The sequence below is a fragment of the Rutilus rutilus genome, assembly GCF_951802725.1.
Source record: "Rutilus rutilus genome assembly, chromosome: 19".
NCBI lineage: Eukaryota > Metazoa > Chordata > Actinopteri > Cypriniformes > Leuciscidae > Rutilus > Rutilus rutilus.
The window spans coordinates 13,360,758-13,387,760 of record NC_140232.1 but is presented as its reverse complement, the minus strand read 5'-3'; the positions used below and the strand labels follow the sequence as shown (position 1 = coordinate 13,387,760).

The 27,003-nt window shown below is 38.2% G+C and overlaps 1 protein-coding gene and 2 long non-coding RNA genes across 3 annotated transcripts in view; 2 read left to right on the top strand and 1 right to left on the bottom strand.

The window, feature by feature from the left end:
* slc15a4 (solute carrier family 15 member 4) overlaps positions 1–27,003 on the bottom strand; it is a 60,443-nt gene that overhangs the window by 1,778 nt on the left and 31,662 nt on the right. The window contains exon 8 of the mRNA XM_084390366.1: positions 20,880–21,038. Coding sequence (XP_084246492.1) covers positions 20,880–21,038 — 159 coding nt within the window. The remainder of the gene's footprint in view (positions 1–20,879; positions 21,039–27,003) is intronic.
* LOC311279099 lies at positions 7,688–14,738 on the top strand. Its single transcript, XR_014625522.1, has 2 exons — positions 7,688–9,954; positions 14,638–14,738. It is a non-coding gene; the product is annotated as an uncharacterized lncRNA (long non-coding RNA).
* LOC311279098 lies at positions 17,820–20,961 on the top strand. Its single transcript, XR_014625521.1, has 3 exons — positions 17,820–18,049; positions 19,337–19,530; positions 20,860–20,961. It is a non-coding gene; the product is annotated as an uncharacterized lncRNA (long non-coding RNA).

The window sequence follows — 27,003 nt, the reverse complement described above, 5'->3', positions numbered from 1 at the left end:
TATATATATATATATATATATATATATATATATATAGTGTTTCTCGAGTAAAGAAAATGCTGTACTTATTCAAAGAACCAGTTCTTTATTTATTTTTTTAGTATTGCTTTATTTATTACTAATTACATTCTAAATCCCATATCAACCTCGGCCAGTTGAACAATACAGTCAGGGATAGACATTAAACTGTTCTTTTAATTCTTTCAAATAAACAATATAAAACTGCATAAATTATTCTTGAACTAGCCAAAGTATTTACAGGGAGAAAGTTACATTTAAAAACAAATTTTATCATTAGACTTTGCATTAATTACTGTATAGACTTATATAAATAATTCTATATAAAACAAAAGTGGATTTAACATCAAAATGTATTTACACCAGAAGTAACCAATTACATTTTAAATTACTTCCCTTTTTCAAAGTAATCAAAATCGCAGTAATTAATTACTTAGTAATGCCCATTACTTATCATAAAGTATATAGTAATATACTGTTATCATCTAAAATAAAGAATATTGCATTTGTTTTCTTTAACTGATACTACTTAACATCCTTCCTTAGCTCACTTGATCAGAGGAGAGATTTCTGATCAATTATAAAGGCATGTGTACAAGTAGATGAAGAGAAACTCAACATCTGTGACGTGCTGCATTCATATGTCAAAAGAAAGCAAAAAGCATATGTTTGTGCTTGTTGGATCCCCGAAAGCAACAGAGCGAACAGGCAATCTGCTCCCTTCATACTACCCTACAGCGGCAAAGAGCTTTAACTGATAGCATGTCGGTCCGCACTGCTTGTACGCATCCATTGCAACCTGCAAACCCATCTGACTCTGGTTTATTCAAGCAAAACCTAAACAAGCATTCCTTCTCCATCCAATCTCTCCTTCATTTCCCCTCTCTATATAATGCTTGAGGGCAGACAGAGGGTTTACATCAATACTTACAGGGGAACCATAAACAAAAAGCCACATCTTCACAGGATGAAGGAAGAGCCTATAATTCACCATCTTGGGAGCTTAAGTGAAGCACACTCGCTCGGGTTCGGCTGGAATTACAGACTCAGAGTCCTCGGCCCTAAACTAACTCTCCTGTTGTTTAAGCCTCTGACTGCTCAGGGCCATTATAGTCCTGGATGATGACTGTGCCTAGTATTAAATTCAACCCTCTACTTATACTAAATTCTGTACACAAAATCAGTTCACAAATGTTTCCTGTATTATGAATCATAAGTCTGAGCCTCACTCTCTCTCGCTCTCTGAGCTGATGAAAAAGCTGCTTAACACTTCAGATCTGTTCAGAAGAGGTGGTCAAACCTCCGGGGTTAAGGACCATCAAAGAGAAACTCTTAATAAGTAGTTCTGCAAAGGGGCTGTCAACTTTCAGAGCGGCCAAAGAAAGGCCCTGTAGCACTGCTTAGCATTACCTCTCTTACAATCACTAAAAACGTATATGCGTAAGAATGCATTACCATTTAAATAGATGTATTCACATGCACACATCTTGCTGAAATAGGGTCATTAATTAAACAAGGTATTACACTTTACAGAGGATTCTACTTTAGTTTGAAGATATCATTAGATGCAAACAAGATAAAGCATATTTTCGTACCAACCAACTGACGGAAAGAGAGATGAAAAAGGCTCGCTGACCCTTGAGGAACATCGTGAGCAACTCCATTAGATATAATTATCCACGGCCTCAAAGAATATTACTAGCAGAAGATAAGACCTACTTGAGATGAGGCACTTCAAGATATAAAAACACTGATTCATAACAGTATGGAGATGCAATGCATTGCTATTCTAAACATGCGCGAATGAAGATCCCAAAGACAACATTTGATTAATCATCAAGCATAGAGGAAGGGTTGAAAGATTTCAGATGCTCTCAGAGATCCCGTCCCTTCAACTCAAGCTAGTTCGTGAGTAGTGTAACCATATGGTAGGGGTGTCTATCCTGCACCCTTGCCATAGAGCAGTGCTTCTCAAACCTGTCCTGGGGACACCCCACCACTGCACATTTTGCATGTCTTCCTCATTGAACACACTCAATTCAAGTCTTGTAATGAGCTGACGAGTTGAATGTTTTGGATGAGGTAGACATCCAAAATGTGCACGTTTGAGGCATAGAGTGTCCTGTCAGCTGTTCAAAGATTCACTAGGGTGGTCATTTCAATCACTTTGCACTACTAAATTGGAAAACTGCAAGACACTGAGTGCAGAATTTGTTGTGCACTCAGTTGAATTTGTTGAATTTGGAGTGCAGACCCTATCCCATTCCTGTCTCATTTCCCTTCCTCTTCACTGTCTCAATCCACAAAAAGTGGCACGCCATATTAAGGCTAAACAACCCCTTGATCAATTTCTTTGCTGCTTTAATATACTCTGTAACAGCAGGTACTCCCCAATGACAGCAAGTGTTACAAGCAGGTTGACAGTTTGACTGAGAGAGCAATAGAGCTCGGGATCTTACTGCCCTCAAGCAAGGAAAAATAAATGCCCCTGTCTGTGAAAAACGCTGCATTTACAATACCCACATGCCAGAGAACAGCTAAGAGCAAACCAACAATCAATACCCTCAAATGGTCCCCATTCACACCAGAGGGAGGAGTAAGGAGTAAGAAGAGTAAAATGTTGATTGCTATAGACCTTATTCGCAGCAGCGCCATCTTAGATTTTTAAACGGGAATGAAAGCGAGATAGACATGCATCTCTTCAGGGAGTTGAACTGTTATTAAATATGTTTTTGGATTGTTCTGCTGACAAAACACAGCAAAAACATCTTTCCAAGAAATTTCAGTAGACAAAAAACTCCAGTCCAGACAACATGAGCTGTGGAAAATTATAAAATATCTAGGTAGGAGCTTTATACAGGTTTTTTGTTTGTTTGTTTTTTTGTTTTTTTTTTTACAGCAGATGCCATTGAAAACACGGTAAGTCTCCCTCACAGCCTCGCTTTCAAACCTGTCATGCTGCTACTGAATAAGGTCTATTGTGATATTTTGAGTGCACCCCCCACTCCATCCACAGTGCTGTGCGTTGGCGGGTGACACGCCTGTTCTTCCTATGCTTCTGGGAGATGACATGATTTAACAGCAGCACTTGGCAGCTGGTATATATATATATATATATATATATAGAGAGAGAGAGAGAGAGAGAGAGAGAGAGAGAGAGAGAGAGAGGATTTTAGAGGCTTTTGCATCAATATATATATATATTAATTTTTTACATTTTTTTTTTTTTTTTTGATAAATATATATGAAGACCTCCAATGCAAAAGCCTCTAAAAGCCACCTCTGTCAAAAATTAGATGATAATATTGAGTGAATTCTCTCCGCACATAGTATACGTTAATCAAATACTTTCACTTCAAACTCACTAAATCCCAGCCTCAGCCCATACTTGGAGAGAAACCTATACATAGGAGCCTGATAAAAATGTTAATATTAAACAAAAACTTTAGACGGACTTAGAGGCTATATACATATACATAGTAGCGTGAAAAAAGTCTTAGCCATGTTAGAATTTTCACCCCCCAAAAATAGTTTTAAGCCAGTTATTTATATATTTTGCTGTGGTGTATCAGTAAGAAATAATAATAATATCTTTAATTTATAGGTGCCTTTCAAGGCACTCAAGGACTCTATACAGCATACAAGCATGTCAGTAAAATACAAAGCTATGCAAAAACACAGACATACAGATCAAACAAATCAAACAATCACTTTTCACTATAAGTTAAAAAAAAGCTATTCTAAACATACAAGTTTTAATCTGAGCTTTAAAAAAGGAAATAGAATCCAGCTGGCAAATATGCAATGGTAAAGAATTCCATCATTTTGGCGCTGAACAGCTAAAAGCTAGACTGGGTAAACCCAGCCCGATCTGCTGGCGATTTGATTTCGCCCTGCAGCTCAGGTTGGAAACCTGTACATTTTGCTATCCTGCTTCCGTTACAAATCTGCAGGGACCAATCACAAACTGGCTTATCCACCTGGCGCGCTATTGGCGGGTTTAACACAATGACGATAAAGAAGCGACGGTCAATCCAATTCCTTTTAACAGACTAGCTAAAAGCCATACCACCGAATGAACTCAACTTGAAATTTGGAACCGTCAATAATTCTGCAAAGATAATGTCAAAGAACATGGAGTATACAATTGAAGAATATCTTAAAGATAAAGAGGAGCCAAATTATGAAGAGCATGTTGGTGAGCAACATTTTTTGTAATGGATACGAGAACAAACAGGAAGTTAATGTAATTGGAAAAGAATTGGAGTTATTTGATCAGAGGTACGTGAGTGGGTAACAATCCTAACAGCTGTATCAGTTAATTATTTTATTAAATAATACATTTTTGGTGCATTAATCCCATTTTTCCATTTATTTAATTTTATTGTCTGTTGACTTAGAATAATAGTTTGAGTGGGCATATCCCAAACTTGGACTGGTGGTCATGAATTTTCCATTTTCCATGCTGTAGCCCCAACTCAGTTGTATCATTTGCTCTCCAGCGTTAAGGTCTACATGCCCTCATTTCACGTTACATTGCACATTCAGTCTTATATGGCAGCTACACCAAGATAACAGCAGGCACCTGGAAGTCTCACTCTATGAGGGCCGGCAACTGTATTCGCCTTGCTGCGGGCCCTCTGCAGTCCATCATGTAACGGTTTTATTAACCTTTCCTTGGCATGTCACCCCGTATGACTTACATGATCCTCTTTGTGTTCATTTAACAAATATTGGTATTTATCATGCGTGCTTCAAAAGGGTACACCTGTCACATGTCAGGGCTTATCAGGGGTAATTGGTGAAGCAGGAGAGTTAAAGATTGAGGAGTAAAGGGGGATGTAAGGGAATGAATCTGGCCAACACAACACTAACTGTGCGTTCACACCGCCGCCGACTTGAGCTTCCAAAGTTACCGGAAGTCATTCATTTTCAATGGAAGCTGGCTTCTCTCAGCTGCAAGGAGCGTCAAATCCATCGGCGTCGCGTTTTGGGCGTTTTGAGCGTTTTGAGCGTTTTGAGCGTCAATCTGAAAGTTGAGAGAAGCTCAACTTTATGGTAATGAGCTATGATGCGGTTCAGCGGCAAGCAGCGGCAAAACGCCAGCAACCAATCAGAATATAGACGTCCTTCGCGCTGGTTGATTCCGGAGAAACATACGATGTAAACTTTCGTTCCTACCAAAACATTAGTTCCGAGAAAATGGAGGAGAAACTGATAATCGCTGTTGCTGGGTTTCCTATCATTTATGACGAAATTTATGACGTTATTATATAAAAATGTATGACGTTATTTTCATATAGGGACCAGTTACAAAAGAGAGAGAGCCCCGGCCGCACGCGCGCACTCACTCACCTTAACCGTCTTCAAACAACACGTCTTGCTCGCTCTCCCTCGCGCATATTAATCAAAATAATTTTTCCCGACCAAATCGGTTATAAAAATGCTGTCATTATAAAAGGTTTCTAGTGTCAATGTATTGCTTGTTTTTTTTCCTGTTTACATTTCATGGTGTGACACAGACTTCAGAGCGGCCAAAGCGTCAACAAGCTTCTCCGTACTTTTTGACAAGCGTCCTTGACAGGGCGGCCAGAGCTTCTTTGCAGCTCAAGTCGGCGGCGGTGTGAACGCACAGTTAGAGTGTGGCACCAGGAACCAGTCTTTCAAATTAATCAACTGAGACCTTATATCCATTTTAAAAGAGTGGAGGAAGCAGGGAGATCAGAGGAGGAGTCAAAGTAAGAGAGAGACATGCACAATAAAGGAATAGGAAATAAAAGAAAGGAGAGCAGATATGTAAACCGTGGAAATCTTACTCCGATTATGCTTAACTATCAGATGTATATAGTCATGAGAAAATATGTTTTTATCAGTGAGTAAACCCAACTGCCACACATTTTCATTCTGCACGGAAACAAATTTGACGGACCTGAAAAAACGATGACTGCTTCCAAACAGGTATTTCCAACACTCCATTGAGCCATTGAGTGCAACAGAAGTATTATTCCCATAAAAAAAAAAAAATCCCATAGGGATTTTTAAAGTCTTTGTTAAGGAGTTATAAGCCATGAACCAAATCAACCAGCTACAAGGTGATTCGCAACATTAAAAACTTTGATTTTAAGCAAAAAAGTATTTGAAAATCTTACTAAAAGACAAAGGTTCAAGACTGCACTTTAATGAGGGAAAGAACTACAATTCCATGAAGCATTCGAATAACATAATTGACAATAAGAATTAAAAAAGATGGAGAAATATAAACCTACTGATTTAAAGACATTGATTATTTTTTAACTACACACACACACACACACACACACACACACACGTTTCACTATATTAGTGGGGACATTGCATAGACTTCCATTGATTCATATCAGGTTAATGATATTTCGTATTGCTAACCCAACCCCTATACCTATACCTACCCATCACAGAAACATTTGCAAAACACTAGATAAAATAAAAACATGTTTTGGACCAATTAAAAGCCTTAACTAGTGAGGGCCAATAAAAAAAATCCTCACTAGTAATAATATTTCACTATATAAGTGAGGACACTTATATAAAAAAATGAATACTAGGCCTACATTACAACAAACATTAACAATTCTTAAAAATATTTAATAAATTCATTAACATGTTTGGAAATAACATTTGTCGTATTTTACAGACAGGATAGGCTGAAGTGATGGTGATGTATAGGCTATATTCATACATATAATTTAATGTAGCCTAAGCCCATGCCCACAAAATATATTTGTAACATTTAAAACAACTTAATATGGTGGTGTCTTGATGTTATCATGAACTAACATATATTAATAAAAAAACAGCCATACTTTATTCTAGTTGGAGCTAAAGTGTACAAAAAACAAAAACAAAAAAAAGTTTCAAAAGTTTTTCACATCTAAACCTAAACCGTTGTAGCCATTTCTGCTACATAATTGTACCCTAAGGTACAGTTATATATTTTGTATCCCTAGGAACAACATTGTACCTGCACAGTACCTTGTTTTCTGACAGTGCACAAGTATAACCAAACCTGTACAAAAATACACACACATGTACATATACGTGTGTGTGTGTGTGTGTGTGTATATTCCATCATTTGCAGTGATTCATGGGGGGGGGGGGGTTGGATTAAACAATTCTTTTAGCCCAATTTGTGATTCTTTAAAGGTATAGTGGAGGATCTTTCCGAATTTTAGATAAGACCCGCCCTCTCCACTTTTTGAATAAGTTTGATTGATTCACCAAAATGATTGACTATTAGGAGGACCAATAGTATAGGTGATCCACCCGGAAGTAAAAAATCCTCCGCTATACCTTTAATTGAAGGAAATTTCTTTTGATGTAGAAAATAGTTGTGTTAAACACAATTATTTAAAAGTCATCTGAAATAATGCGGCCTGATGGCTTCAACAAAAGCACATACAATCGATTAACAACCACATAGGAAAATAAATTACACACCTCAGCCTAAATCCATACTTTCAACCACCCATTTCCACTAATTTGTCCCTCAATGCTCTGTTTCTCTCTTAGACACAGAAAAAGCTCTTCCACTCAAAACACTATTACTTCTTATTGTCCAACAGAGATTGGCCAGCACACAGACAGACTTGCGCTACGCTTGACCTGAGAGTTCAGAAAGTGTTTGCCGTGCTTCCTCGCTCCTGCTGAATAACACATACTGCAGAGGAAAATAATGTGCTCAGCAAGGCAGCCACAAGCTTCGAGGAGGAAGTGTGTCTGCTGATCAATAAAACTCTCCAAACACATTGCTACACAGCAGACTGAGGGGACAGATATTGGTTTAATTAACGTAGTAGAGGCAAGGTTAGAGACAGGAAGAAAGAAAGGAAATAAAGAGTCATTAGAAGAAAAATTGTGATTTTAACTTTTAGACGGTTTAGTTTTAGAAACTTTTAGTGGGTTTTAACTCTTCTAGTATTTAAAAGGACAGCTCACCCTAAAATATATATTCTGTCATCACTCTCCCTTATCTTATTCTAAACTCAAACTGCATGTCTTACTTCCTTATGAGGAAAACGAAAGGAGATGTCAGGTAGAATGTTCATGTGCCAATTTTTTTTCATACAATGTAACTGAATGGTGACCATGAGCACACAGATCATACAACGCAGATCATAAATCAAAGGATATTGTACAAAGCAAACACACTCATAAGTCGATACAGTTTTTTTTTTTTTTTTTGGAAGTACAGTGACGGAAGTGCCTAGTTAGTTTTGTTGTGATTTGTCTTAATTAATTTCTCAATGCGTTTGCTGACCACACACTCCTCATTAGAGACACAACAGGCTGCCAAACACTTGCAGAGTTTCCAATTACATCCACAAAAGACAAAACAAGAGCTGCCCATAAAAGACATTAACCGGCCCCATAAATGTTTGGCAGCCTGAGAGAGAAATGTAGAGATTGAAAAAGTGAAGCTTGATTTATTTATGTGGAATCATGGAAGGAGACACAGGAGAATAAAAAGACAACAAGATCCTGTTTACTTTACAGTTTCAGTTTCAATTGATTGGCTGTTTTGTATGCAAAACCTATTCAATGCATTACTTTTGTAACATTGAAACACATTCACTCATTCATTTGAAGTCTCTTATTCTCACCAATGCTGCAATTATTTGATCAAAAATACGCTAAAACAATAATATTGTAAATTTAAAATGTAATTTATTCTTGTGATGGCAGTTTATTTTTTAAAGGAATAGTTCACTTCAGAATGAAAATTCTGTCATCATTTACTCATCCTCAAGTTGTTTCAAACCTATATGAATTTCTTTCTTCTGCTAAACACAAAGGAATATATTTTGAAGAATTTCGGTAACCAGACAGTTGACGGACAACACTGACTTACATAGTAGAAAAAAAAATACTATGGAAGTCAATGGGGTTCATCAACTGTTTGGTTACCAACATTCTTCAAAATATCGTCTTATGTGTCCAGCAGAAGAAAGACATTAATATACGTTTGAAACAACTTGAGGGTGAGTAAATGATGACAGAATTTTCATTTTGAAGTGAACTAATCCTTTAAGTCCATCCTCTTTGATAAGTATGTGTCTCTCTGACGAGAACAGATTACGCAGAGAGACAGACTGAGGTCAGATCAACAATATTTCAGTGCTACTCGTCCCGATGCCTTGACGGCTTTTCTACAGGAGATTACACAGTCAGCACACAGAGTTCAATGCCATTTGTCAGAGTCTGCAAACACAGAGATGTTAATATGTTATGGCTCTCTTGTCTCTGGGGATCTCTGTGAGCAATGAATAAATGGTACCTGCATTATGCAAACAAACAAAATGGATGTGTCATACAACAAGGCCATCCTTAAAAATATTCTTGTTTGCCGTAACCCGACCGACCCTGTCAATTTAGTACCGACCCAATTATTTATTTTTTTTCCCTTTCAGTCCGACCGACTTGCCGGTTGTAAACTTGCGTTAAGACCGACAGATTTTTTTTTAACTCTTCAAACAACTAATACAAATGCAATTAAATAATATTAGTTATTAAGTATTGTGAATATAAATTGCCTAGACCTACATACAAACATAAGCTACGTTCTTTCTTTTAAATAAAAACCCGTGGCGCGTCATATGATTATGTTTACACCATTGGTTAACCGTTAACGCATGTCACACTACTGCCTGCAAGCTAAGTTTGCTTCGTTTCATTCACTGTCAATGGTTCGCGCTTGGTAATGATGGCTGCGGCTTTACTCTAAAGATTATTTCATTTTTATATGTTGTTGAATATAGTTTATTAAAAAATAAACATGCGAGAGCGTGTTATAGGCTATATGTCATGTTTTAGTCAGATATGACGACGCTACTGCAACACGCATTGCCGCAGATGAGAAGCTGAGCATCAACGTGCAAACTATCGCAAATCAAAGTGAAAGTAAGTCGCTGACGCTTAACACACAATCATCATCATTAAATGTAAAGAAACGAAATGATCTTACCAGGGCTGTTTCCACTTTCTCTTATTGCGGGCTTTGATTCAGAAATTTTAGCTGATGATAAATAATGTAGTCATAACTGTTGCTTTCGGTGACGTGCACTCCATTAAATCTACATATAGCGGTAATTGAAGATCGGATTTATATCCGCAAAAAAACAACACACATTTAGCCTATGTAACCAGGTGTAAATGGAATCGTTTTGATAAATCAGATTGCAATCCGATCTGAGAAAACGCATGAAGTGGCCTGGTGTAAACAGCCCTTAGAAAAATGTGAAAAATGTCACCTAATGTCACCCGACACTGATTTTTTTTTTAAAAATGAAAAAATATATACTTTTTTATATTATTTGTTTTATATATAAAAAAATATAGACCGACCTACCGACCCTTTTTTCCTTTTTTTTTGCTGTTACTGCAAACCAAAATATTTTTAAGGATGGCCCAAGTCAAATGGTAACATGAATATAATATAAGCAAAGTTGCATCATATTGATCAAAAGCATCAGCAAGTTTTCCATTTCAAATAAATGCTGTTATTTTGATCTTTCTATTCATCAAAGAATCCTGAAAAAAACATCATGGTTTCCACAAATATTAAGCAGCACAACTGTTCTGAACGTTGATACTGTAATTATAAGACACATTTTTGCCAATTTACATACGGCGACAGATGTCAAAGGACAATTTGTCGGGTTTTTAGTTATTTTAAATCAACATCTACATTTTTACTGTATTTTTGATTAAATAAACTCAGCCTTGGTAAGACTTCAAAAGACTTCTTTCAAAAACATAAAAAAATCCTACCAACCCCAAACCTTTGAACGGTAGTGTAGGCTATATATTAACTGACTCGAGGTCAAGGTACAGAATAAAGCTGACACAAACTTGTTTCACTATCATCTCCTTGTTCTCACTCATATTCCTTTGTACGCACTCCTTTGAAAGACACCTTTCTTTCCTTTTGTCATATTCAGTGAACACACCTTCTCTTTCCCTGAGACTCTTGGCCTCGATTAAAACATTGACATTTCTGAAAGTGGCAGATACAGATTCAAGACCAGGAAGAGAGGGTCATGTCTGAGAGCCCTGTGGTTCTTTGCATGTTTTTAAGCTGACCTGAGATCAGACAGCCTCGCACATCGAGGTTCACCTCGTGGGGAAAAACGGAGGAGCTTCCTGGGTGTCCAGAGAAAAGATTTGAAAGAATTCATTTTACCAATACCGTGAGGCAAAGCTGTGCCTGGTGACACCTGCAGTCCTGCAGATAAAATAAAGGATGAGGGGAAAATGTCTTTGAAAATACTTATCAAAGCCTGCATCATAGGTTGGAAAAAAGTAATAAAACTTCTAGGAAATGAAGCAAAAGTTTTGCTATAAAAGATTGTTGAAAGGGCACATCTACAACACGACATCTCGTCAAGAAGTAACTTCTTCACTACACGTAGAGCAAAATCCCAGTCAACATTTCTGTTATCAAATTAAACACTACGAGAATGAAGCCCATCATTATTTTGACAAAAAACACACATATTTGTATTAATAAGAAACTGAATGTGAACGGAGAAACGGAAAATAAATAGTGTTATAGTGTTTGCCTTTGCAAAGCTTGGGACTATTTGGGAATAGTGATAGATTTGAACATTTAGGAACAAAAAAAACAAAACAAAAAATTCACAATTGCAGTTGTGTAACACCTTTCATTGAAGTAAAATAATTGAAAGTGCGGAGGAAATCACATTATGAAATAAATGTTTTTCTCCAAAACACGTCGGTCACAATTATTGGCACCCCTAGAATGTTTTACGAGTAAAATATCTCTGAAGTATATTCCCATTAATATTTACCTTTATTTAGCACACCAGGTTGACTAGGAACATGAAATTGTCTAGCTATGACTTCTTGTTTCACAGGAGTTTAAATATGACGAATACACAAAGGCCAAATTCCCTGAATCATCCATCACAATGAGTAAAACCAAAGAATATAGTTCTGATGTGCATCAAAAGATTGTTGAGCATCACAAAATAGAAAGTGGCTGTAAGAAAATAGCTAAAGAATTGAAAATCCCCATTTTGACCATCAGGGCAATAATTAAGAAGTTATAATCAACTTAAGATGTTCCGAATCTGCCTGGAAGAGGACGTGTGTCTATATTGTCTTAATGGATGGTGAGGAGGAAAGTTTGAGTGGCCAAAGACTCTCCAAGGATCACAGATGGAGAATTGCAGAGATTACTTGAGTCTTGGGGGTCAGAAAGCCTAAAAAAATTATCAAACTACCCCTACACATCCACATGTTGTTTGGGAGGGTTTCAAGAAAAATCCTCCTCGCTCCTCCAAAAATAAACTCCAGCATATTCAGTTGTCAGACATGACTGGAACTTCAAAAGGGACCGGATTCTATGGTCAGCTGAAACAAAAAAGGGCTTTTTGGCAGCAAACCCAGCAGATGTGTTTGGTGCAAACAGGGATGAAGAGTCCCCCATGCCTACGGTTAAATATACTGCTGGATCTTATATGTTGTGGGCCTATATTTTTGCGGGAGGTCCTGGACATCTTGTTCAGATACATGGTATTATGGATTCTAGCAAATACCAACAGATAAAAAAATCAAAACCTGACTGCCTCTGCTAGAAATCTTATAATGGGCCGTGGTTGGATCTTCCATCAGTTTGTCCAAAACAAACATCAAAATCAACACAAAATGGGTAACTGAGCACAAAATGAAGCTTCTGCCATGACCGTCCCAGTCCCTTAAACTGAACCATATAGAAAATGAGTGGGGTGAACTGAACAGGAGAAGCACCAACATGAACTTACAGAGATTCTGTAAGGAGGAATGGTCTCTGATCTCTTGTCAGTTATTCTCCAAACTCATCAGGCATTATAGAAGAAAACTCAGATCTGTTATCTGGGCAAAAGGAGGTTGCAAAAAGTATTTAATAACAGGGAGCCAATAATTATGGCCAGCGTGTTTTGGAGAAAAAACATTTATTTTATAATGTGATTTACCCCCCACTTTCAGTTCTTTTACTTCAATGAAAGGTTAGATTTTTTGCGAATTTTTTGAATGAAAGATCAAAAGGATAAACAATGCAGGGTTTTTTTTTACAGCCATTTTTTATCATATTTACCAGGGGTGCCATTAATTCTGATCACCACTGTACATGAACAGTGGTGATCAGAATTACGAGAAAAACAAACATAATTGTGAGACAAATGTTATATCATGCTGTAACTGTAGTGCTAATACATTATGCCCCCTATGAACTGTATGTGAATATTATGTAGATATGTAGCATACATCAAATTCATGCATTAAGTAGACTAATAATCACAGGTTTCATCAGTCCAGTCAATCCATTTAATAGCTTGCAACCATAAACTTCTGAGTTTAGCTTAAGAGGTTGCCTTCAGTGCCGGTATTCTGTAAAAATTAAGACCATCTCTTTTTTTACATTCCGATTCTGACATCCTAGGCACAACACAACATTTATTTATCTTATTCCGTGGATCTCACCCGTTTTCATCCACTTGTCACTTGCAACTGCAGTTACGGAACTGTGACGTCTGCTCCCAAATGGTCTGAAAGTAACTAGATTTTACATTTCTGAAGAAAAAGAAAACAAGTAGTGTTTGCCTATGCAAAACTTAGGACTATTTGGGAAGAGACAGAGACAGCAGGAAAAAGCTCATTATCAAAATGAATGATGGTTTACATCAATGGCTAGTTGATTCATTGATCTTTAGGAAGCCCTCTATTGCTATGCTGGTTTCAGATTAACTTGACCCCAATCAGATTAGGGTTTTTTCAGGGAATTTTACAGAAGGAGAACAACAGAATGGGACAGAACTGAAGGGTCTTGAGATGTGTTTTTAAAAAGTTATTTCAACTTCAAATTTTAAAAAACATGGTGCGAGAAACTCAAAGAAAGCAGCACAAGTTGTGAGGCATGAAAAAAGCATGAATTAAAAAATAAAACATCTCCAAAAGAGTCTCATCGTGCAAACTGTCTAACAGCTAGAACTGTGTCAGCATGGTATGTAAAGTAAATAAATAAAAATAAAAATAAACTACTGATGAAAGAAAGTGGAGTGCCTTTCCTTTACCATGCCAAATGCAGCAAAGATAAGCATGGATGTCCGACGAGCTGCAGATTCACACCTGCTAGCCTATGGGGACCATGGAAGCTCTCTGGTGATCGGCGCGATAAGAGATCCAGTAACGTTGTGTGAGCGGTAGCCAATAGCCCTGTGGGCCGACTGCCTCCACTTTTACAAAGGTTATCATCAAGTGTTGTAGGATTTTAAGTAAGAGAGCATGTCGAACTTACCCTCGCATGCAACCTGAGAGGTAGGTTTGATCTGTTAAATGGTATTCTGGGAAGAAGCTCAAATTTGTGAAAATAAGTGCTAGAGAGTGTGTTACAGAGCTGAATGCTGGGTAATCTGACCCTGCAGCTAGTGATTAATACCTGGGCGTCCGATCCCATAAAAGTTGGAGTCTGTATATGCATCCACAGGCGCGCCACAGGCTTGGATGGCGTCTGTGTGTACATACTTTGAAAGTTCTCTACTCAACGCTGCATAATTCCCTCTCTCTCTTCATTTCCTGCAGAGTCCAACACCACAGGAAACAGGGAGAGAGAACAGTAATGGAGTAACCAGCAGAGATAAAGAATAACATTATGCTGCTGGCCAAAAAAAAAAAAACAACAACATGAAACCCAGACGGATCTTCTCCTGTTGTTCAGACACAAAGTCATCCTGGGCATCTAATTCAGATTTCACAAGTGTGTGATAGTCTGCAGGAGTCTTTTCTTCTACTGTTTGGGGAAGAAAGAGCGGATAGAAAGAATTTGACTACTGTATGTTGGAGTCTAGCAGCTAACACATGCTGGCTAAACGAGGTGACTATCAAACTTATTTTTTACCCGGGGTTATGAAACCCTGATCCAGTGTTAGTCCCAGAGCTGTGTTAACCCAATATTGCAGTGGTAAACGTGTAAAGTTTGAAACAATGTGCTGTTAGAATGTTTTGGGTAGATGCTTTAGCAAAAGACACCCAATCGCGCGCCTCATATTTCACATACTTTGGACAATCAACACAGCATGTTGTATAAACAGCAGTATCAGCTTTTTGACTGGCGGGAGCAGCTCCGGTGGAGAACAGTGACTGGATCTTAAACCTTCAGATGACACAAAGCTCTTATCTCCGTCGCTTTAAGTTACCAAAAATGAAACCACACACGAGAACCCGCAACACGCGATATAGACACGTGTTGCGCAGCCCAGAGCGGCTCTCTCGTAATGTATGAGGTGACAGACAACAGGCCCTATTTTTAACGATCTAAGCGCATGGTCTAACGCGCACGGCGCAAGTGCACTTAGGGCGTGTCCGAATCCACTTTTGCTAGTTTAACGACGGGAAAAATGGTCGGTGCACCCAGCGCATGGTCTAAAAGGGTTGTCCCTATTCTCTTAAAGGGATACTTCACCTCTGGGAAGATGAATGTGTATTTAAAATAGGTCATTTAAGTAGAAGAAATGTGAAGAAATTTTTGAATTTGGAGCTTTCTAGACTGAGAAAAGCCAGAAAATGTATTTTTGGCTTATGTGGATGAAAGACAACAACTCCCAGAATGCACTTGCTTCGCTGCCTTAGGAGGCCACGCCTACCGGTAAGAGTGCTCAGTTGAAAACAACAAGGCTAGCCTACGTGATGAGTTTGCCAGGGATTTACAGAGCACCCAAAATGTCCGGGATTTGGCTTTTGCGTTCTACAGTCACCATTCATTCATTATGTTTACTGTGGCGAGCAGGACGAGGCTGACGGCCGCGGGAGAACAGCGCGAGGCCGGTGGCGTCATTTCTGAGACGCGTCGGTCTCGCTCGCATCTCTCACGGAGGAGCGGGAATTTTCTTATCAATGGTAAAACGCACATCAACCGATCACTTGTTTAGCGTTCATGTAAACACTACATTCAGATTCACCAATCGGAATTAATTCAATTAGATTGAAACAAAATGTGTGCATGTAAACAATGAATGGCGACCGCAGAAAGCAAAAGCTGAATCCCGGACATTTTTAACAGTCTCGCTCCCCGGACAAGTCCGGGAAAAAGAGGATGGTAACCCCCTACTTACTCAGCTTTCTCCTACTATTCAGCTTTCTCCACAGAACAAGAGCGTGCTAGCTTTTCCAAAGAAAGACGGCTGACACTGTGTACATTCTGACTGAGTGAGATCATCCCACCCTGTATGGGCGGGCTGAAAACATGCGGAACAATGCCTTCTACTGGCTGTAGTCTTTAGCCTCTGGCCAGAAAATCCTCTGATGACGCAAAATGACGATTTTTGCGTCATCGGAGGATTTTTTCCAGACAAAAAAATACATAAATCTCTCCTCTCAGGGGAATATGAGGGTGGAAAGCATGGTAATTCGAAAATACTACAGGTTTTCTACTAATACAAAGCTTAATGCTAAATCCTGAAGTATCCCTTTAATGAGTAATGGGTGTGTTTTGGGCGTAACGTGCAAAAAAACATTCAGAGTGTAATTTCCCAGTTCCTTTAAAAGACAGCTGTGCTCGCGCAATGGCGGATTCGCTTTTTACATGGTGGAATTTGCAAGCGGAAAGACTAAACGCGTCTCCAGAGAGCAAACGGATCTGCTCGTGCGCGATGTTAAAGCGCTCAAGCAGACCATCTATGGGACAAGCCGGATTACACCATATCTTTATGTACACAATATTAATCTTTCACACTGTAATCCTTTTATTTTTAATATTTGCCCTGTTTGTGTGCTGCTGCGCGTCCCTGTGAGTGTAATAAGCATTGTGGACCCGCCTATAGGCCCATATTACTAACGCTCTCTTTAAAAAAAGTTAAAATAAAAATCTATTTTCCCAGTCTATTTCAGTTGCCTCAAAATAGCAAAGCACCAACAGTGCAGAGAACACACCTCCTTTTCAGACCATGGGCGCAAATGCATTTGCTATTTAAACAACGTGGCGCAGGACTTGAAAATGATAACTGCGTCGGGCTGAAACTAGCAAAAGACACTGCATTGCGCCGTCCGGGTGTATGATAGGGCAAAACTAGTTTTCCAATCTGGTGCATTTCAAACTGTCACACAATGCGGTTGTGAGTCCTGAAAATTTACAGGTATGAGTTCAGTCATTGAATGCAGTTGTCACTACGGTAAATAACTGAACTGTGTTCGAATGTAACCGTATTAAGAACTCAAATACAGGACTGACAACCATATTCTGCTGCTGTATGAATGTGGCCATTAGGTGCATTCACGGTACGTCGTAACTACCGGAGAACGTAACACTCGTAGAACTCGTGATTACAACTTGTGCAGTGGGAATTTTCTGAGAGCTCCAACTTGCCATAAAAATGCATAATTCCCAGTCCAGAGTACAGCTCAGAGTAGAACGTCACGTTGTCATCTCGAAATTACGGTAATTATGAAATGGCATGAATGCAGCATTTTATTCGTATTATAGCATGTGGCACTCATATGGACATTGCAGGTTTGAGTCTGACTGTTCTTTCACAGTCAATTCTGTTTCTTCCACTTCTCATCGTTTCCTGTCCAATCACTAAATGTCGCATGAAAGAAAAAGAAAAAAATAGCAATGTGTCATATAATTCATATTAAGGCCCACTCTAATATCCCAGTGATGCTTGCCAAACAAAAAGAGCAAAGAGGGACAGATTTGAAGTACATGCACTCTCACTGCTGCCATTAGCAGAAATGCCTCACACCTGTCTGGGTGTGCTGTATTAATGGGTGCGGAAGTAGTTTGTGGGTAAATTGTTCATTTGCCTCAGATACACAGAATGGGTGGGAGTGCATCTGGACCATTGAACTGTCATTGCGATGGAAATCACATCCATCTACTGTCTCCTTTGTGCCATTCATCGTCCTCGCTGTGACAGATTTACAAACCGATTCTGGTGTAAGCCTGACATGACCATCAATTAGCATGCACATTCATAATACCAGACCCGGCACTCAGGTACGGCTTTCTTTCTCCACTTCAAGAGTTTACTTTACTCAAATTTGCCAAGACAATAGAAAACAGCATGTAACGTAACATAATGTGACATTTATGAGTGACTGACTATTCAGCGGAAAATGTAGGACAGGACTTGATTTAGTTGGATGCTGAAAATTGGGTGGTTATTGGTTGATATTTCTTTTTCACCTTTCAGAGGTACTATAATATTACATTTTGATGAAAGATTATGAAAAAAAATATATATACAAAATAACAGCATGTATTGACGATTCATGCACATCAATACTAGGGACCATGGGTCCATTTTGATTTCATTATGGAAATGTTTTTGAAACAAAAAAGCTTGTTGAATGCACTACTATGCATTGCCATGATATAAAGTTAAGGAAACTAACAACCGAGAGAAATATGCATCTACAACCTCAGATTTAACATTTGATTTGTACGTAAGCATCGGGAAATAACACTATAATCTCGTTAACGGTAGAGAAAGCTGCTTACATGTAAAAAGGTAACCGTGAAGACGTAAACACAGCTTTTGTGTCTTTATCAGCCTTTCCACGTGTATACTGGCCCTGATAATCATCACAAATATGTATTTACTGCTTGCTCCATTTCTGTAAATCCATTTTTATGAATGGATGACTCTCTCAACCCGTTGCTCTAGTCTTCGTCAACAGCCGCTTGCACCCCCTGCTGGTGAGGTCGACTAACAGATGGAGATTATCAATCAGCAATCTACTGATATTGCTGCCATTCCCGGATGTCAAATGTTGAATTTTCTGTCGAATTTGAACCACTGAGTTTGTGGAAGTGAATTTGTAAAGCAAAATAAAATGGACTGAAAATTGCCAGTCGAATATTATAGATTGTATTTTTAAACAGAATGAACATTTTAGAAGTGAAATCTGAAAGGTGAATATGGATTCATTTTTTTTTTTTTTTTTTTTTTTTTGCAATTCAATAACTTTGATATTTCATCTCCATGTGCATAATAAAGTTTCAGAATCTAAACCCAATTTGAAGATGAAAACTGGTTCAATACAGAGAAATCTTGAAGTAGGCTAAGCAATATTTTCAGTTAATAATGTATATGTCACTGTATATATAAGAATAACCGCTGTGTGAACTAGTTTAGGATCGCTTTCTAAACAGACGGAAGCAGAAATAAATGTTAAAAAAAAAAAAAAATCTGTATGATACTCTGTATCTGATTCTTCATAATATGTGTCATCAATCATTCAAAAAACCAACAAAATACTAAGCTTTTGTTTTTTTTTGCAGGATACACAAATAAACAAATACACACACACACATAAACAGTGGGCAAATGGGAAATCACCTCTTGGGTTCAGCTGACTACTAATGACTACGCTCAAGCCTTGGTACGTGGACACGCACTCATAAAACACACATCATCCATCAAGCACATGTGCTCACCTCGTCACTTCATCTCTGGCACAACCGTGAGCTGAAAGGTACGACCTTTCTTCCCCTTGGCATAATTACAATAAATCGCATTTACACAGAATGCTGATCAGGGACCATCTTTCATCATTGATTTCATTCATCAAGATGGAACATAAAAGTTATTGATTTTCAGGATATTTTACATCAATCAGCTGACAAATGATAATTGCATAAAAGCTGTGTTTCTTAAAAATGCAAGCTGTTAAAATAGGACTTAAAGGGATAGTTCACCCTAAAATGAAAATTAGCCCACCCTGACTCACCCTGAGTCCATCCCCGGTGTGTATGACATTCTTCTTTCAGACGAATACAATCAGAGTTATATTAAAAAATGTTCTTCCAAGCTTTATAATGGCAGTGAATGGCTGGATGTCTTTGGAAGTCCATCAAAGCGCATCTATTCATGATAAAAGTGCTCCATGCGGCTCTGGGGGGTTAATAAAGGCCTGCTGAAGTGAAGCGATGCATTCGTGTCAGAAAAATATCCATATTTAAAACTATATCGACTAAAATTACTTACGGCAGATGGCCGTACGCATCGATTTACGCCAAAAGAGTAACACTTGAACTTGACGGACAACGTAATGACGAACGCGGTTGCCCAGTACTGTTTGTTTGAACCGCGAGAGGCGTCAATTGCCGTCATTAAGTTGTGCGTCAAGTTCAAGTGTCACTCTTTTGGCGTAAATCGATGCGTACGGCCATCTGCCGGAAGCTAGTTATTTTAATCGATAGTTTTAAATATGGCTATTTTTCTTACGCTTCACTTCAGAAGGCCTTTATAAACCCCCCTGAGCCCTTTAATCACGAATAGATGTGCTTTGATGGACTTCCAAAGACATACAGCCATTCACTGCCATTATAGCTTGGAAGAGCCAGGACATTTTTTAATATAACTCCGATTGTATTCGTCTGAAAGAAGAATGTCATATACACCTAGAATGGCTTCAGTGTGATTAATCATGGGCTAATTTTCATTTTTGGGTGAACTATCCCTTTAATATTGAGTTCAATTGAGTTTATACTGAGCTAAATAAATGTTCTGTATCCTCAGACCTTTTCACAAACATTTACATTTTCATTAAGTCATAGTTAAGTATGCTTATCAAGCCCTTTTCCTCACAGGTCTCCACTGTAGCTAATTTTAGGTTTTACGATCATTATAAGAACATATGGTCCCCTAAATGCAGGCAAAGCCTGACCCACACACACACTCACATTTATATTCATACACACACTTATTCCAACAGAAACACTTATCAAAAGCTAGGCAAGCTACATCTGTTTCATCCCGGACCTTATGCAGTGCTATTCACATATCTTGTTCTACATTCTAGCACACTCACACAAGTCTTACCAAAGTCTTTATGCGAGGACATCCAGCCGATGGCTTTGAGAGAGACGATAGCAAGAAGTCCAGATCCCACAAAGGAGCCGATGCCGGAGAAGAAGAAGAACAGGCCCATTATAGCGCTCTGCATGGAGCGCGGGGCTGCGGAGTAGGCGAACTCCAGACCTACAAACACAAGAAGATGCAGAAACCAATGATGAAAGTCTGAAGTTTGCTTCGAATGCATGATCAGAACCTCAAAAGTATCCAAGGCACTCTACATGTCCACATACACAGAAAAAACATGGAAAAGATCATGGTTGAAAAATGACGTGCAGCAGCGGTTTCATTTGTTACAGGCTCGGTGCATGTAGATACAAGTGCTCACAGACAAAGACACATGGGAATTCACTAAGAATGAATTGCTGTTTATTCTCCTACACTTTCTATACTGTTGTATCAACTTGCAGCCAAAGAGTTCTGACTTTTGTGAATAAGACGTGATCTTAATGAGCCTTATTTGCATAGAAATGAGGAGTGTTTGCAATAAAAGAGACTGCAATATATGTGCATATTCTACTTAAAAAAAAAAAAGAAATTAACAATAAATGGTTAGATAAAAAAAAGTTATTAACATTATCATGTCCATTACCATGCTAAAAAAAATTCTGTAATTAATCATGATTAATCGCACATAACATTAAAGTGTTTAATATATATTTATGTTGTAATACTTTCACATTTTATCTCCAAAATAATGTAAAAAAAAAACAAAGACAGTACATTTTAAATATTTGTTTAATGGCATCTTTTTACTAAGCACTATGAATGAAGGCCAGTATCACTGATACCTATACTGATGTCTCCATTACAGGCATTCCATAACAATCTTCAGATAAGACCATTGCAATACATGTCACATTTAGCTGTGTCTTTAATTTATCAGGGTTCAACACAAAGGTTTTTTTTCCAGTTGGGACAGTTCAGATTTGTACCTGTCCTACTAAAATGCACCAAAAAAGTTATTTTGTATTTTGTATTTATTTAAAGTTGTTTTTGACCCATGTAACATTGTAAAGAGTACCGATTTTCAGGTAGGTCTAACAGATAGGAAATATACTGAAACTGAATAAAGTTATCAAACACTTTGCAGTCTTCACTGCATACATTTTGAATTAAATATAGATGAATCCTTATCAAAGCTACAAACGTTATTCAGGGAATGATTTTCTCTTTGTCTTTTGTTCTTTGATTAACATTAATTACATACAGCAGTAAGTTTATTAGACTGCTGTCACTTTAAGACCAGACACATCCTATTTTCTCACAAATCATCGCGTTCATTTAACACTTTTAAGATTGTGCTTGAGGATACTCGACAAAACATGAATTTTGGCATAATTTTGTGTGCTTTTGTCCGTAACACCTTTTTTACATACACAAAACATTTTTAAAAATGCACCTTTTAATTTTTATAGTACCTTTTTATTACCTAATAAAACCTTTTATTTCTATATTTAAAAATGCTTTTTGAAATAAATTAGTTTTACATGTCTATTTTAAAATAGATTTTATATGCATCTATTTATTTGTCAGTTTGTTATTTGTTTACATTTGAATTAATTAATTGATCATTTATTCCTGCATTAGATTTTAAAATGGCATCCCTACATTGCTAACATCCATCATCAAAAAGACAAGAAAGCCTTTTTAGATGCATCAGCCAAAAATTTTGATTAAATTGCTAAAACATATCTGGAGGTGAGTGTGTGTCCATACATCTGTAGCACTGATGAAGGTCTGGCAACAGAATGACTCAGAAACACCTACTCAACTGCCAAAATCAGCACACATCCCTAAATATTTACAGAAAGACACCAAGAAAAAAAGAGAGAGGTAAAAAAGAAAAGCAGTATATGGAGGATGCTGAGTGGTGGAAAGAAAAGATGAAGTAGTTCAGGAAAGTCAGGGGATGTAGAAAGGACGCAGAAAAAGAGAAAGAGAAGATCAAATCTCTTTTTAACCCTGAGTGGTGGCTGCCTGCTGGCTGACATTGATAATTTCATGGCGCCTCAAACTTGTCATTTTTAAAATTATGGCTTGTGGGCACAACTGTCAGACTCGTTTACTGAGCCTGGTTAGGCCATGAATCTTCTCTGATAGATGGACAGATAGTAAGAGAGAGAGAGCACAGGGGTAAAACAGCTAAAAAGAAAAGGGAGGGATTCCACAAAACGGAGCAAAAGAGATCATCTATTCCCATCCCACAATCCCACGCTCTCGCTGCTCTGAAACAAATGCACATTAGGAGGCATGGAGGCAGGAGGGGCAGAGAGAGAAAAGAAGTGAAAGAGAGGGAGATGAAGGAATGCGGCTGCTCTATTACAGTGTTTATAGCTGTCTGCAGGCATGGTTGACCTTTTCTAAGTGCTGTTTGTGCCATGGAGGCTGTCTGACGACAGCAATCAAATGTTTGAGAAGCCCTGGGCTCAAGAAACACAACAGTTAACTGTTCAAAATCAATCAAGAATACGGAAAATGTTATGAGCTTCTTTTTTTTCCTTAAATGGTTTGATTTACAGTACATTATTACTTAACGGCAAATTTGCGTAAAACCGCAATCCCATAAAAGTGTTGATGGGAGGGGGAAAGTTCTGTATACACAGTATACACACACTGATGAGCCAAAACATTATGACCAGTCACAGGTGAAGCAAATATTGATGATAATCCCCTAAGGCCACATATTAAGATCTGGGTAAATTAGATGGTAAGCAAAAAATCCTTTCTTAATGGGCAGAAACAAAGATTGGAGCAAATTTGACAAGGGCCAAATTGTTATGGCAAGGTGACTGGGTCTGAGTATCTCTGAAACGGCAAGGCTTGTGGGTTGCTCCCGGTCAGCAGTGGTGAGAATTTACCAACAGTGGTCTGAGGAGGGACGAACCACAAACCGGTGCCAGGGTGTTGGGCGTGGGACGACAAGTTGGTGGAAGGAAAGTGATTTTGAGAGTCAGGGCCTCATTTTAACAGCTCGTCCGAAGGACGGTGCTTGTTACAGTATAGTGTCCTCATCCCTATACTGGGGCATTAGGAGCCACCTAGTCAGCAACCTAGTTTTCTTAGGAGGTCTCCCATCCAGAAACTGACCAGACTCAACCCTGCTTAGCTTCAGTGGGCAACTATTCTTGGGCTACAAGGTTTAAGAGCAGAAAAAAAGGTAATCCATAAGGTGCCTCAATGTCGTGAGCATGGCAACTAGAGTCTAATGACACGACCATCCACAATATCACGCAAGAAGAAAAAAAATATATATATATAAATCCTGACCTTTTCTAACTTCAAAGCTGAATTATTCAAAAAGGAGAAGAAGTTTAACTTGAAATATTCTACTTTTTTTCTCCCCTTGCAGAGTCAGGCAGTGGGCAATTTTTCTTTCTCAGAAAGAACATTAGCCTTTAACATTTTTCGGAGAGAACGATATATAATAAAAATTCCCAGGGGAGAAAAAAAAAAAGTCTGAAAAGTCTGTCCCCTCAACCGGAGTCCATACATATCTCCCGCAGGTGGTGCATGTGCGTAAGTGCAAGTGTTCGTCTACAACAATGTGAAAAATCAGAATCAACTCAGCTTCCGCTGTCATCTGACAGCCCACGACAAAGCAAGCTGGCAGTGGAGTCCATTAAAACGGATTTATTCAAACAGAATAGGGCCAGAGGAGGGAACTTTCATTTGTCACATTTCTTGTCATCCAATTTCCTGGAGGTTCCCCAGGGGTAGGGATGGAGCATTGAGGCTTTATTTTAAGAGTCCTCCACGCTATCAGGAGGCATTTGCATTTCATGGGAGGGCTAAGACACTGGAGACCTGGGGTGAGATGGAGAGAGTTGACTACGAAAGTGTGTCGGCACACCGCCGCACAGACATGACGTTATCAGACACAAACCTGTGTTTAACTGCTGCTGCAGTCACATTAAATCTTAGTCTGGTTGCCCCAAGGAATTGAGGAGTCCCACCAAAATAGAGCCAAGATGTTGTTTCATAACTGATGGATAAATGTCCTGCAGCTGAGCTTCTGGATAGTCTTCAGAATTAGCATGTTAGCATACATCTCAGAGCAGAGCACATTACATTTTCTTTCAAGGTACATTCCCAAAATGTACATGGAACAATCATATGCACAACTACTTTCCACTGCATCAAACCATCTCTGGTCTTGGCCATCTTCCCAATCATGTTCAAATGTAAAAGGGTTATTCAAGAAAATGAGAAAAGCTAAATTTATCTTCATTTCAGCGGGTGACATGCTATTCAGCATCTTTAATCTTAATATTTTTGATGCAGTCTTCGCACCTCTCCAATTTCTCTATCATTTCACAGCTGTCTGTGATCAGGAAGCGGCGGGCTGCCTCTTGTATTGATTTTCATAGCTTGATGGCTCTCTTCAGATTTAAAAAAGCGCCTTTGCAGATAGGGTCTTATAGCTTTCCACAATACTCGAACCCCTGGAGATGTGATGGAGGAGCGGAAGATTACACTTAGCCTTCCCCATCTCCCCATTCTGCTGGAAATTCAATCAGGGGCCACTACGTCCACCATGGACATATTATTCCAGCGGCGCTGAGCCTTTTTTCTTTCAATTTTTTCAGGTCCGCAGATAAAAAAATAAAATGAAGATGTTAACTGTTAGCGACAGCCACTATCCCCACAAGAAAGTAGAAAAAAGAGAAAGGGAAAACAAAAGATGTCTCTTGTTACTTTTTGGAACGGGCTGGTGTGTTAACAAAAAGAGGGTAAAATGCTGCTTTTTGTGTTCCTGTTTGAAATCATATTCAAGAGATGTGCACATTGAGGGACATTTTTTTCTAAGGACAAGGGTCTCAAAGGGGAGAAGTATCCATTGGGGGTACAGACAGGAATTTAATTTAGGATACATTCATTACATCAGTGTTTGGGATTGGCATCCTGCTCAATGACAAAAAAATAAAGAATGTCCAAAAAAATAAAAAGAACAATCTTTGAAAAATCTAGTTTATGTTGTAAGTTCTTAGAATTATGCTGGTTTCATGTGGTTTTGGAAAACTTTTTTACAACTTTTAAGAGAAATTTAAGGCTATTATTACAAAAATATAATTTGGTGTAACAAAAACTATAAGACGAGTTTTCTTTCTGGAATGGTGTAAAATTGTTTTGCTGGTCTAGAATTTCATAAAAGAAACTACATTAACACTGACAACATTACAGTACCATTAAATGAACACTATATTAAAATTAATAATATATTAATATTGGCACTGCAACACAACCATCAATGAACACTAAATTACCATCATGCAAACATTACACTAAAAGTGTCACCACCTTAGATGTAGAGAAACATTAGAATACTTTAAAGCAACCTTACATTAAGAATGGTCAGAGCTTGTCAAAATCAGTTTCTTATACTTTTGTTATTTGACTATTAAAAATACTGCATTTGAATCCTACACACCTCATTTCTGAGTTCCCAGCATTAAATCTGAGTCATTATTTTCAAAAAAACGTTTTGAAGAGACAAATTGGTCAATATTTTTTTAAACAAACACTATGAATTATATATTACGTTTTTGGAAAGTCGCACCACATGACATTATACAATCTGAAATTACCTTGCCTTGCCATAAAAGGGTCAACGTATCTGTTACTTAACAGACCTAATGAATAAATGATCAAATAATTAGATCCAAAAAAAAAAAAAAAAAAAAACAGCAGTGTAAAACATTTTCTGAAGCTAATATCTTCTTTTAAAAGACCTTGAAAGCACTTGTAGTCATACCGACTAAAAAAAGCATCCAGTTATTTGAAGGACCAAAAGCAATGAGCGACAATCTGATTTAAAACACCACTTCTAAGGGGGTAGAGGAGAAATCCAGTAATCAGTACTGTGTTCTCTACAATTCGACATGAAGGGAAAGTGTTTCCTTGCCTTTGCCAAATGTACTTATTAGTCGTGTTGGTTCATAACGGCTAAGAGGGGGGACGTGCAGCCTTTGATGTACTCTGTGTGTGAAATGGGCGTAAAATTACCGGTGTGGTGTGTGTCTAAGAGGAAAACAAGCATTTTTGAACATGACCTTGGAAGAGAAGCTGAAGGGTTGAAATGAACGCAGCT